This window comes from Siniperca chuatsi, linkage group LG9 (assembly GCF_020085105.1).
Source record: "Siniperca chuatsi isolate FFG_IHB_CAS linkage group LG9, ASM2008510v1, whole genome shotgun sequence".
NCBI classification, from domain to species: Eukaryota; Metazoa; Chordata; class Actinopteri; order Centrarchiformes; family Sinipercidae; genus Siniperca; species Siniperca chuatsi.
In genome coordinates, this window is record NC_058050.1 from 18,663,285 (window position 1) to 18,677,665 (window position 14,381).

Consider the following 14,381-nt stretch of genomic DNA (forward strand, 5'->3'; position numbering starts at 1 on the left):
CTTGAGTCAAATGGATACATGTAAAATCTTCATATTATGTTTTATCGCTGTGTGAAATATCCCATCCTTGCGTTATAATTTTGCGTGAGCTTTGCATGTAATGCAAGGCATTTACAAATCCGATTCCAAAGTTGGGACACTGTACAAATTGTGAATAAAAACAGAATGCAATGATGTGGAAGTTTCAAATTTCAATATTTTATTCAGAATACAACATAGATCACATATCAAATGTTTAAACTGATAAAATGTATAATTTTAAGGGAAAAATAAGTTGATTTTAAATTTCATGGCATCAACACATCTCAAAAATGTTGGGACAAGGCCATGTTTACCACTGTGTGGCATCCCCTCTTCTTTTTATAACAGTCTGCAAACATCTGGGGACTGAGGAGACAAGTTGCTCAAGTTTAGGAATAGGAATGTCGTCCCATTCTTGTCTAATACAGGCTTCTAGTTGCCCAACTGTCTTAGGTCTTCTTCTTTGTCGCATCTTCCTCTTTATGATGCGCAAAATGTTTTCTATGGGTGAAAGATCTGGACTGCAGGCTGGCCATTTAAGTACCTGGCTCCTTCTTCTACGCAGCCATGATGTTGTAATTGATGCAGTATGTGGTCTGGCATTGTCATGTTGGAAAATGCAAGGTCTTCCCTGAAAGAGACGACGTCTGGATGGGAGCATATGTTGTTCTAGAACTTGGATATACCTTTCAGCATTGATGGTGCCTTTCCAGATGTGTAAGCTGCCTATGCCACACGCACTCATGCAACCCCATACCATCAGAGATGCAGGCTTCTGAACTGAGCGCTGATAACAACTTGGGTTGTCCTTGTCCTCTTTAGTCCGGATGACATGGCATCCCAGTTTTCCAAAAAGAACTTCAAATTTTTATTCATCTGACCACAGAACAGTTTTCCACTTTGCTACAATCCATTTTAAATGAGCCTTGGCCCAGAGAAAACGCCTGCGCTTCTGGATCATGTTTAGATATGGCTTCTTTTTTGACCTATAGAGTTTTAGCCGGCAACGGCGAATGGCAAGGTGGATTGTGTTCACCGACAATGCTTTCTGGAAGTATTCCTGAGCCCATGTTGTGATTTCCATTACAGTAGCATTCCTGTATGTGATGCAGTGCCGTCTAAGGGCCTGAAGATCACGGGCATCCAGTATGGTTTTCTGGCCTTGACCCTTATGCACAGAGATTGTTCCAGATTCTCTGACTCTTTGGATGATATTATGCACTGTAGATGATGATAACTTCAAACTTCAAACAGGAATTTTTCTCTGAGAAACTCCTTTCTGATATTGCTCCACTATTTTTCGCCGCAGCATTGGGGGAATTGGTGATCCTCTGCCCATCTTGACTTCTGAGAGACACTGCCACTCTGAGAGGCTCTTTTTATACCCAATCGTGTTGCCAATTGACCTAATAAGTTGCAAATTGGTCCTCCAGCTGTTCCTTATATGTACATTTAACTTTTCCAGCCTCGTATTGCTACCTGTCCCAACTTTTTTGGAATGTGTAGCTCTCATGAAATCCAAAATGAGCCAATATTTGGCATGACATTTCAAAATGTCTCAGTTTCAACATTTGATACATAATCCAGTTGCATGGTAAAGGCCACAGATACAGTGAGAGATTTTGGATGGTGTTTGAGTGAATTGCTCCTTTATTTGTGACGCAGATGAAAATGTTGATTAGAATTCAAAGCCACAGTCCTCTCATTATCCTTGTTATGATGTGGATTAATTATCAATTAAACTCATGATCCCACAAATCTGTAGTAGATCTGCTGTGTATCATGGGATGTTATTCTCTGAATGGTGAAGTAAATACACATCTCACTGTGCAAAGACATGCATATACACACCTTATTTGGTATTCTGTACCATTTTTCAACAGATGGAGTAAATACAAATCTAAATGCAGACTCTCACATACGCAGATATGCAAAGAAACACCAGCAGTCACAGAGCACACTGTGTGCAGCTCATCAACTTTTCATTTACTGAATTCACTACATTCTCATATGTGTCATTGTCTATGCTGGGGTGTGTTCATGCATGATCATCCTCTTATTCACAGTTCAATCAACATATTAGGATATACCTTAATCCCAGATCATTGCTGCTTGCTGGCTGTTCAGGTGTGGATTAGGTATTAAGGCAGGCAGATCCATACAAATTCACATCATACACATCTAGCTTTCAGTTCTTCCAGTGCATCTCTCCTCTTCTCCATAGCGTAAGACTGAAAAACTAAATGAAAACCTCAAGAGGCTTTGGTAAGGTGAACAGTTTCTGTCAGGATAAATAAAGTTCTATCTTATCTTATCTTCTGTCTTGCACAGAGCTAAATGACTCAGGCTGACCACCCTGTACCCACATTTTTAAAGGAGTACTGCTCTGTGTGTTTGCTGTAGAACTGAATTTGAGAATCTGTGAAGAAATGTTAAAAAAAAAAAGTCCTTTCTTTTTTCTTTTCTTTTTATTTCTTTTTAAGTGATGCATCTGTCACTGGGGAAAATGAGAACAAGTTAAACAAAAATAGTACACAGGTAAAACAAATTATGGTCATTAGTCAGTGGTTGATTGTTAATAGAATAATAAATCTTAACGGATGAGTTCTCTATATTTTTAGTGTCTTTAAAAGACAAACATCACGTGCTTATGGATTTTAAGCTCACCGCAGAGACATCTGTCTTCAGTCCAAAGGAGCAAACAAAAGGCCCAAATCAAATGTTCGCCATCCAGTAATAATGTTCAAAGGATATTTTTTTCCATCCTCTTTTTTTGAAAATTGCCCTGTTTGCAGGAAACAGTGATTCATTTGGTCTCCTTTTAAGTCTGTCAGCATGTCTGTGCAGGTGCTCTCTGTGTTGGAACACACACACGCTCACTCAGTAAAAAAAAAGAAAAAAAAAAAGGAGAGAAGGATGAGAGGGAGTTATAGTGGAAGGAAGAGTGGTATGAACAACAAAGAAAACGCCCAGAGATAGGAGAGAGGGATGGAAGCAGAAGGATAAGGACGAGAAGGAGGGAAGAAAAGAGCACAGAAGATGGGTGTCTGCAAAAATGGAAACACCCTGAGCAATGTGTCAGAGCCATGACTTCTAAGGCACTGACACATTTCTAAGGAAATGATCAGTCAGCACAGTTTTACAGTGCAGGGCTCATCACTGACAGAGTTGAAATGCAAATACTGCCCATTGAGCCTACAGGACAGTCTGTTCCCAGGATTTTCAACTATATGTTGCTGATTTTGAAAACCCAGGTGGTTTATGCTCTGCAGCACTGTTTCCTGAATTGCTGGCTGGGATCTAAACTTTATGCGGTGGTTCCTTACATGACAAGATCATTGCCATGTCTTTATAAACCAGGATGCCATGGCAAAATAAATGTGATGTGTCTCATCTAGGGCACTGCTGACATTAATGTGCTAAATGCACCCAAGATGAATTGTACATCAGTCAGAACAGTTCAGGTGATGCATTAGCCCACACTTACAACAAAATATTGACTTTGGCCATCCACAACAATGTAAAATTAAATGAGCGTTAATCCAACCATGACGCTAGGGCTGACCCGAATACCATTTTTGGAGCTTCGAAGCTTCAGTGAGAATAACATGCAAATATAGGGTAATATAGTTAGGGTTACCCATTGCATCTACTGACAGAACACCACAGTTGAATTTCAGGCGTACCCCCCCGAAAAAAAACAGCAAGCTAGGGGAAACACTTTGGTGCTGTCATCCTCTTGCCCTCAATTGCACTTGTCATGTAATGTTAATAATGTTGGATTACTATTTCTTATTTCATGGGCTATTTGGAATTTTTGGGGTAATGCATATATAATAATAAAAAAAAACACTTACAACAAAATATTGACTTTGGCCATCCACAACAATGTAAAATTAAATGAGCGTTAATCCAACCATGACGCTAGGGCTGACCCGAATACCATTTTTGGAGCTTCGAAGCTTCAGTGAGAATAACATGCAAATATAGGGTAATATAGTTAGGGTTACCCATTGCATCTACTGACAGAACACCACAGTTGAATTTCAGGCGAATTTCAGCATTCAAATACTGATTTGGACTTCAATTACCATAGCAACGGTAGAAGCTTCGAAGCATTCGGTTCAGCCCTACATAAAGAACAGTCAAATATTTGTCAAACAGGGATTGTCCAGATACAGATATCTCGTCCATGAGGACAGGTGAGAAAAGATATCTCTAAGTCAATCATGAGATGGTTTTAGTCATGCCTGCAGTACTTTGAACAAAGTTCTCTTTTTCTTCTCCTCTTTCTGCTTCTTTGAGTCAACAACATTCTTCAGAAGCAAATTACTTTTTGACATTATATTTCTGTCCGTAAATTTCTTTACTGGCAGGCCTTGTTGTAATATTTGATTTTCTGATGTGCTGAATAGACTGTTTTCTGTAAGCGTTTGAATTGTATTCTGTATAGCCTTGTGTTTTTTCCCCCTTTGATTCAGTTTTCATTTTTGTAAGGACCTGAGTCCTTATAGTACTAACTATCCTCTTAGTCAAAGCGCAAAAACTGAAGTGGTTCGGGAACCTTGAGATTGCAATTAAATGGTGAACTGCACTAACAGAAAGCATGAAAAAACATGAAAGCGCAAAACTTTGATTGAATTGGGATCTTGATGAATAGAAGTATATTGACCAAGACCACTTGCTTGTGTTGAATTAAAACTGAAGAAGATACACAGCCCTTATACATGGCCTGTGTATCAAAAGTGGTAAACTCATAACCAGTGATTGCTTATGGACAGTAGATATTCATGAATATCCACTGTACATAAAGTAAGATAAGCATTTTAGTGTTTTTAAATGGTCCAATTACATCACGTAGATGTGTGTTAGCAGATGGAATTAGTGTATCTGTTTCAATATGCATTGAATTTAGGGACCAAAATGGTATGGTTCCGTTAGCTCAGTTGAAGCAAATAGCCCTAATTTCTAACAATATTCTAGCACAGTAATAAGAGAAGGGGGGCACAAGAAATTTGACCCTTGAATATTTGAGTCTAAAAGGGGTTCCAATCTGTAAAATAGATATGTACAGCCTGTTTCCCTTTTTTGCTTGCAAAAATTGGAAATCCTACAAATGACACAAAAATACAAATTACATACCACTCTATCAGTTGTTTTTAAGTGAATGTGTACCTCAAAAGCACATCAGTGGCAAGGAAAAAAATGACCAAAGTCACTTTTGACTAGTGTAATCAGACTGAACCAACCAGAAAAAGATGCAGAGATAGAAAAGTAGAGAAGAGATAGAGAAGGAGGGAAATTATTGCCAGGTATATTAATCCTGTTGTTTTCCTTAGGTTATGGTCAGCATTTGGCTGAGGACGAACACAGATGGCCATGTGTACAGATACAGAACACATTTTCACAAATGCTGCATGAAAGGCTGATGTTTCATTAGTTAGTAAACTTGTATGTGGTTGATATTTGTCTGAGCAAACAGTTTCATATTTTTTTCTCTCTCTCTCTCACTCTCTGTGTAGGTAGGGGAGAGGCAACATGTGTTGGTGACAGAGGAGTCATTTGACGCACAATACTATGTGGCTCACAACAAGTTCTATGAACAGGTAAGATAATTGTTAGACATAAATAAATGACTCAGGCGCATACTTCGTAGGGCATATGCGGCTCATTAATGGCACATTCACGGACAACCACAATTTTTGACCACAGCAATTTAAAATATACTAAAAGCATATTCAGTATATTTAAACTACCCTAAAAAGAAACTTTCCAAAATTACCATAATTTGATTAGCATATTTAACTTAAGAGATAATAATGACTAGTATTTATATTGTTTGTTGTCCTTCATTTGGTGATCAACCTTATAATCAAGCTAAGTTGCACTGGCTGGTATGGATATCAGTGTTTGCTGAAGGACAATTCAGCACGCTGGATGTTTGTTGACACTTTTGCATTGAATGAATCCTAAAATAGTTTCGTTGGCCTACACACTCTATCCACCATCGAAAACATACAGCCGTAAATTAATCTGCATTTGATGAAAATTTTTCTGTATGTGAAGCTAATCCAACCCTTCCTCATTTTCACACGTAATAAATAAGATCAGAAGCTTTGCATGTCACAGGAGTACTCACAGCAGGTGTCAGAAGCTTAAGCTTGTATTGACTAAAGTAGGTTAGCTATAATATCACACATACACACACACACCCTGCGGTAGTCATGAGAGCATTTGGCGGCTGAGAGCGGCAGTACTTTTTGCTTTTTTTACTGTACTAACATTAAGGTCAGCCCTAAAGACATGAACATTCCATCCTACACACACACAGCTGTTCACATACACACACACATCCGCATGGCTTCAAAGACCCTCTCTCAACCTGTGAAAAATTCACTTTAAAACATCTTCAAATAAATCAATTTCCTCCTGCTTTAACCATCATCAGAAACATGTTTGAAGTTATGCTTTTTATTAGTGGGGAGGGAAGGGGATGGTAATAATTTTTCCTCCCGTCCACTTTCCTCTCCTCCCCTCCTCTCCTCCTCCTTTGCACCTCCTTCTGCAGGCTATAAACTTAAGTTACAAGTGTCACTCGGTTCATGTGTGTGTGAGTACACACTCCTTCATGCATATGTGCATATGCAGGCGTGTATTTCATGTGTGTCAGTGCACTGTACTCAAGAGGAGAGGATGTGACATGTTTGATGTTTTCTCTCTAAGTATTTGGCATGTACTCTTAAATCACTCTCTGACTTAATAAAAAAGATAACTTGAAAACACTATGTTCCAATATGTTCCTGAATCTGTCCCCCCAAGGGATACGTCCCCGTATCATGTATGCTGTATGTCTACATCCACGGGATGCACAGACACATACAGTGCATACACATGAGCTTGTATACACATTACAGAGGTCTGACCCTCAGTGCAAGTTGTATTTTGAGATTCCTGTCATTCTTTCTCACTTGGATATATAGCTCTGGAAAAAATTAAGAGAGAGTTGTCAGACCTCGAATAATGGAAAGAAAATAAGTTCATATTTCTTAGGTTTTCAATGGGGTTCAGGTCTGGAGATTGGGCTGGCCATGACAGGGTCTTGATCTGGTGGTCCTCCATCCACACCTTGATTGACCTGGCTGTGTGGCATGGAGCATTGTCCTGCTGGAAAAACCAGTCCTCAGAGTTGGGGAACATTGTCAGAGCAGAAGGAAGCAAGTTTTCTTCCAGGACAACCTTGTATGTGGTTTGATTCATGCGTCCTTCACAAAGACAAATCTGCCCGATTCCAGCCTTGCTGAAGCACCCCCAGATCATCACCGATCCTCCACCAAATTTCACAGTGGGTGTGAGACACTGTGGCTTGTAGGCCTCTCCAGGCCTCCGTCTAACCATTAGACGACCAGGTGTTGGATAAAGCTGAAAATTGGACTCATCAGAGAAGATGACCTTACTCCAGTCCTCTACAGTCCAATCCTTATGGTCTCTTGCAAACCTCAGACTGGCTCTTCTTTGCTTCTCATTGATGAAGGGCTTTTTTCTAGCATTGCACGACTTCAGCCCTGCCCCTGGGAGCCTGTTTCGAACCGTCCTCGCCGTGCATTTCACCCCAGCTGCCTTTTGCCATTCTTTTTGTAGGTCACTTGATGTCATCCTACGGTTGTTGAGGGACATTCGAATGAGTTGGAGGTCATTCCGGTCAGTGGAGAGTCGTTTTCGCCCTCTGCCGGTCTGTAGCTTTGTTGTGCCCAATGTCTGCTGCTTGACCTTGTTCTTATGAACCGCCGTCTTTGAAATTTTAAGGATGGAAGCAACCCGACGCTCACTGTATCCCTCTGCCAGTAAAGTCAGAATTGAACCATTCTTTTCCTCACTCAAAACTTTCCTTTTCAACTTTTTTGGCATGGTCAATAGTTATTTTTTGATTCCAATTACTTTTGAGGTACTACTAGCACTGTTTTTGCCATCCAGCTGGTCCCACTGCAAGAGGATAGTGATGACCACAGAAGTGTTTTTTTATACTTTTCCTTATTAAATAAGATTTGGTTCAGGTGATCACCTAATCAGCACCTCATTCAGTAGAATGAGGTGTGCCTGTGTTGGAATTCAACAGACATTGGAATGGAATGGCTTCCATACTTGTAGAGATGCTGATTTAAGAAAAAAAAAATGCAGTGGTCTCTTAATTTTTTCCAGAGCTGTATATATGATTATTCTAAGAACACTTATTTTTGGTGCTATATTGTAATCACAAAGGTTAAACTTCACTGTACATCACTCTGGATAACTACATCCAAACGATTTAATGAAAAAGAAAGGATGTAGACAAAGAGAGAAGAAAAACATAGAACAGTTCATTTGGGGGGATTGGGTGGTTGAGAGAGAAAAAAATGCTTGCTAGGTGTTGGTCAGGAAAGAAGTAAAAGGACAGAAGGAGGTGGAGAGGGGGTGGGTGAAGGGAAGTGGGGAATAAGGTACGAGTGTGAACAAATGGCCTAGTTTCAATTTTACACCATCAGATGGATATCTATCTTGATGGGTATAATATGCACCCAACCCACGTGTGTGTGTATGTGTGTATCTGTTAGTGGCTGAGTGAGGAAGTAGGAGGGGGGGTTTCCAATGAAATCGGACAAGCTCTTTCATAATTTAATCACCCTGTAATGGGCCTCAAATGACCCCCCCACACACACACACACACTGGCCTACCTCCCCCACAGCCCTGCTTCCAGCCTGGTTGCAGGCTGCTAACACACACACATTTACACATACACCTCACAGTGGTCAGAGTGTCGAGCAGCAGGTGTGTTGTTTAGGCAGGTGTGGCGCTGGCTGTGTGTCTGTCTGGCCTGTTCTCCATCTCCTATCATATTCCACCGGCTGGATAAAGACTGACAGATTAACACTGAGCCAGGCTTTCTCCTGACATCACAGCAGTAATACTCCATCCACCAGTTCACATGCTATTCTCTGCCCAGTCAGTAGCTTAGCCCTGCAGAGTTGTGTAATGGTTAGACAGACCACCAGATGATCTGAGTCAGCACACAACCACCTGCTGAAGTGTACTTGGGCAAGACATTGAACCCCCAGCAGGTCCATGGTTGCTGTTGTGCTGCTGATCCTAGCCTCTGATCTGCCTGTGGAAAGAGGCAGGCAAAAAGACATCCCAACTGGGATTAATAAATTATAACATTATTATCATTATTATTAAAATATTACACTTTGTCTTGATTTTCTGTGTAATAATTTAATCACTGTATCCTAAGTAAATTGGCAGTGTTGTGTCCGATAGTTTTCCATAAATGCTCAGCCTAGTTCATGTCTGTTTATTCCGAAAGAATAACATCACTTTTCAAATCCTAGGGGGATCACTCATATACAGGGAGCCTTTTTCTTTCACTTGGGAAATAGAATAAATCATAGGATGTTTAGAAAGAAAGCCCTTACTTAAGTTGTGATTATAATTTACACAAGCTCAGTTTTAAATCCTGCCAATAATCACAACACCAATCATTCTATTAGTGTTTGCCAGAGCGATTGAATCAGAAAGCAAGAGCTGAAGAAAAGAAGTATATCAGTACTCTAACCAAACAGCATACATCATTGTCAATCCGTTAACTTTGTTGGTTAGTAGTTAGAAAATTGTTTTCAAAGAAAAAGCATTTGCATATGATCTTTATTTACAGGGGTAAGTAATTAAGAACAAATTCCATTTCACACTAAGCCGTAATTATAACTCTTTGTTTTCTCTTCCTTTCTGCTGTGATCAGCCGAGATTTATAGTTGCCATGGTGAAATAATAAGACAAACCAGCAAATCCCAGTGGTTCATCTCACAGCTGTTGCCGTAGTTTTTTACCTTGAGGGCTTCCATAAATGGAACTGAAACTAACTTTTTTTTGTTTTGTTTTTTTGTTTTTTTTTTGTAAGCAGGCAGAGACTAGCTAAATAACAATGTGGGGGAGCATTGGGGAAAATTGTTTTGAGCAGCGGTTAATTGACAGATGTGGAGAAACATGCAGAGGGTTGGTTATTTGGTGGAATGGATGTTTATATAAGTCTGCCTGTCTAGGTGAATGACAGCAAGTTGCTGGATTTATCTCTCTGGTCACTAAAATGCAGTCACTAAATGAGACATTACTTTTGTCCTGGACCTCATAAGTTTAACTCAGTAGTGTTAATATTACCCATTGTGCTCTACTTTGAAGTTTTGTCAATGTGATGTGATTTATTTGGTATCTTTTTCAATGTAGGTGTATTTCCACAGTTGCTGCTACAGTGAATGAATGTTAAATGGTTCATTGTGGTTCTTTCTCAGGGCTATTAAAATTTGCAATGACATCAGTTATGATATGTCTTTCCTGGTTTGCAGGTGCTGGTACCTAAGAGGGCTGAGTTCAAAGGGAAGATGATTGAGGTGTACATCTATGAGGCAGGAAAACACTTCCTGAAAGGTCGACCAGTAGAAGACAGTAAGCCATTCACTCCCTCCATTGCTGCACCACTTCAGAAAGGAGAGGTGTCTGGCCTGATGCAGGTAAACACACCTGCATACAGACAGTTAAATGTTCTAGAATCTCATTTTTTCCTAATTCAGTACTACAGCACTGTAAATTAAAGTGACATCAAAACAAATGCAGAGCGAGTCAAACAGATGCATGTATGTAAACACAGGCATCTCTTCATGGCTGTACCGCAAGAAGAATACAACACAACAGAAGTGATAATAATTATAGTAAACTGTACTTACGTGAGAATCACCTTTTAAAATAGAGTTTGCAAGGTGGTTGAAATAAAACAGAAGAAATTGAACAACATAAGGAACTGAAATAAATAATACAGGACCTGGAGATAAACTTAATGTCAGTAATGAATAAAAAATACATGTAAATCATGACATAAAGGTAAGTATATTGAATGGAGACTAGAAAGGAAAGGATCCTGAGTAATGCAGGTACACAGGTCTGAAACGATCCGATAGGTATCTGGATACACGGTCCATGATCCAATACAATGACAATAGATCATTTTGTAGAGATATGATACACTGTGGGTTAATGTCCATTTGATGTAATTTGATTCAGCTGCAAATTAATATTCATTCACCTCAGATTTGATTTGATGAATGAAAGTGTATACGTTTTGAGGTTTCAACTGGTTTAAAAAGGAAATATATATTTTGCTTGAATTTGTATTTGTACTAAAGTACTGAATCAGAAATGCCCCAGAAAATACTGTCACACCAACAAGAGTTAGCATGGGCAGCGATATACCGAGTACGTTTTTTGGCCAGTCCCCAAGGACGATTAATTTTTCACTGATATGATACGAATTGGGAATTGTTTACCTTGGCTCCCACGTTAGTGTCATCCATGTAAATTTGGTATTTTCAGCAAAGCTATATGGGCGCATATTGTTGTAAATAAAACAGCATATGACTTCAGCTATTGTCCTTAGTCAGAGGTATTTAGGGGCCTGGGCGCTTTGGAAGTAGTTTTAGCTGCTAGCACTAGCCTCATTCATCTTGGATCAGAATCAGCTTTATTGCCTAGTGGTTTTACACATACAAGCAATTTGCTTTGGTATTTTGGTGCAAAACAATAAATGTAGTAGAAATATATATAAAGAAAGATAACGCAAGTACTGCACGTCAAGAATCATAAATATAAAATATAAAATTGACAATAAGATGTTAAAGAATATTAAAAAAAAGATTATAAGAAAATAATAAAGAATATGTACATTGTTATCCTCTGTAACTTTACAGTGAGTGTCCAAGTCCCAAGCATACAAGCATGATATATATTTGACTCTTGTATCAATTTGTTACACCTCTAATATTAAGTCATTTTGTTTTGATAAAATTAGTTCAGTGCAGGCTATATTTAGCAACTTTGAATCAGTTGCCTAGGTAGTATGTGTATATAAGTGTACATCTGTCTACCAGATGTACATGTATTCAAGTGAATGCGTACTCTCGTCTTTTTCAGGTAATGAGAGGACATATCCTACATCTGTCAAACTCTCACTGTGTGTTCTTTCCTTATCAAAACTATAAAAGTTGTGTTTACAACAGGCTATTCAAATTGTGTTCAGTCAGCAAATGAATAAGGTGTGTGAGTGTATGTGTGTGTGTGTGTCCACATTTTTAATCCACGCTCGCTTCTGCAGTTTGTGGAAAAGCACCAGTGTACCAGGCGTGAGATAAGTAATTTAAGATAAGCTGTGGCTGGCTAAACTGTCCTCTGTCTTCCTTTCCACCACACACACACAGGCACAGGCACACACAAACACCATGTTAATGTATCTGTTTCACTGCATGTTATTTTTCACTCTGACTAGCTATAGCTTATAGCTCAGGACATGGAGCCACAGAGCAGAATATGATACACTTTCTAATTTCACACTCCATCAGCCTTTACTACCAGACAGAGAGGGAGGAGACGAAAGGAACAGACAGAGACATGAGAGAGCGAGGGGGACACTGATGAAAAGCAAAGCAAGCAGAGAGAGAGAGAAGTTCAGCAGTGAGGACTAGACCTTGTAAAACTAGTTGCCTCATAAAGAACCATAAACAACACACGCAGGCCTTATTTATTTTTTTGGATTGCACATAGATTCAAACACACACTTTTCTTACTGTTATGCACACTTTGTTTCTCACATGGTCTACATGTGTCTCAGGAGGTTTTTTAGGGGAAAATTGAGGTAAAATCATCATCTCCAACTTCAATTTGCTCTTGAAGAGAATTTATTTAGAGATCTAGAGCTTGACAAAAGAGACTTTTTTCCTCTCCTTTTTTTTTTTTACAATGACAATAGCTGAATAGGACACATAATAGTTTGTCTCTGTTTTACACTCTGTGTGAACACACCTGGTGCTTTATGGTTTTGGGAGGTGTATCAAATTTATTATGGCTGTTTGTGTATATGGGTAAAGTCAGTGGTGTGCTGGGTTTAGACCACCACAAGATTGACAACCACAGCAACAGATAGTCATTACAACAAATGTGCACTTTCTAAGGTATGGTTTAAAATGTAATACAATAGTGTTTCTGGATTTGCAAAAATTAATTTATGCTTGTCTCTGCTGTCCACTGCATATTGGCAATTAACATATAGTTATATTAAGTGATCTCCAGTGATGCTTCTGATGATCTGTAATCCGTAGTCCTTATGACCTGCATTGTCGGCTCTTAATGACAGCAGAGTGGCACTGGAGCATCATCCTAATAGATAAGTAACCTAAAGGCTTGGAAACACAGTACTAACTGCAAGCTATACACACAGACACACTTACAGTACTGCCCTCTGGTATATGTGATGTCCTTGACAACCATGTGTCCAGTATCTGTATTCACTATTATTATTATGGGTGAACAGGTCTGATTGAACATACCCATGCGTACACATGCATTCAGTACAATCTGTCACTAGCATACCCATGTATGAACACATATCTAACGATATGTACTTGTGCATACACACACTGGTGGCTGGCCTATACAAGGCCATCTATTTTCTTTGAGTCTCTGCGTGAGTCCACCACACACTGATCTGAATGTGTGTGTGAGATGAATAAGTGATTAGGGAAAGGCAGATAGATGCTCACCCCCATGTCTTGCAGTGGAGTGTATAATTACAGGCTTTTGACAAAGAGCAAGAGAAAAACAGAAGAATAAAGAACCTGGAGGAGAGAGATGGTGTGATGAGGTCCATGAAAGCTGGGTAGCTGATAGAAGGACGGAGTCTGAGCTTTATCATTTCATCTAAGATGCAGAGGAGTGTAAGACAAAGTGAGAAAATGAGAGAGTAGTAGATAAGTGGGTGATTAGATAGTCAGAGGAACCCACTAAGGTCTGTAATGTCCATTTGTCAAAAGAGGAACAAAGTGAGAGATCTGTCATTTCAGAGGTGGAGAGAGATGATTGCACACCAGCCAGCATCCATACTGATGTATGTATGTACTGTGTGGGAATGAAGCAATATGGCTGGATGGATAGATGGATGGATTTATAGAGGAGTGGCATATGAAAGCTTTGTGGATGGCTGTGGATGGATGGACCTGAAAGTGGACAAACAAATATGGATGCATGGATGTGAGACATGATGGCTTTGGTGCACACAGCTGATGGATGAGCAGATGAATAGATGCATGGATGTGTGAATATATAGACAAGTATAGGAATTATGGATGGATGGATGAGTTGTGGATTCATGGTGATCTAATGGCACACTGCTCTTTGTCTGTGTGCAGCCCAAGAAAGCTGTGCTGAGTTCTGCAGCTTGTGGAGGATGTGTGTCCTTAAAGCCAAATATATGAAGCAGACCCAACATGCAACTCTTGGTTTATTTAATCAT

At 39.5% G+C, this 14,381-nt stretch overlaps 1 protein-coding gene across 4 annotated transcripts in view; it reads left to right on the top strand.

Annotated features, from left to right (window-relative positions):
* Window positions 1-14,381, top strand: part of cdkal1 (CDK5 regulatory subunit associated protein 1-like 1) — a 256,133-nt gene that overhangs the window by 229,786 nt on the left and 11,966 nt on the right. For all 4 annotated transcript variants that reach the window (XM_044208561.1, XM_044208562.1, XM_044208560.1 and 1 more), the window contains exons 13-14: window positions 5,544-5,627; window positions 10,393-10,557. In XM_044208561.1, the coding sequence (XP_044064496.1) occupies window positions 5,544-5,627; window positions 10,393-10,557 (249 nt within the window). The remainder of the gene's footprint in view (window positions 1-5,543; window positions 5,628-10,392; window positions 10,558-14,381) is intronic.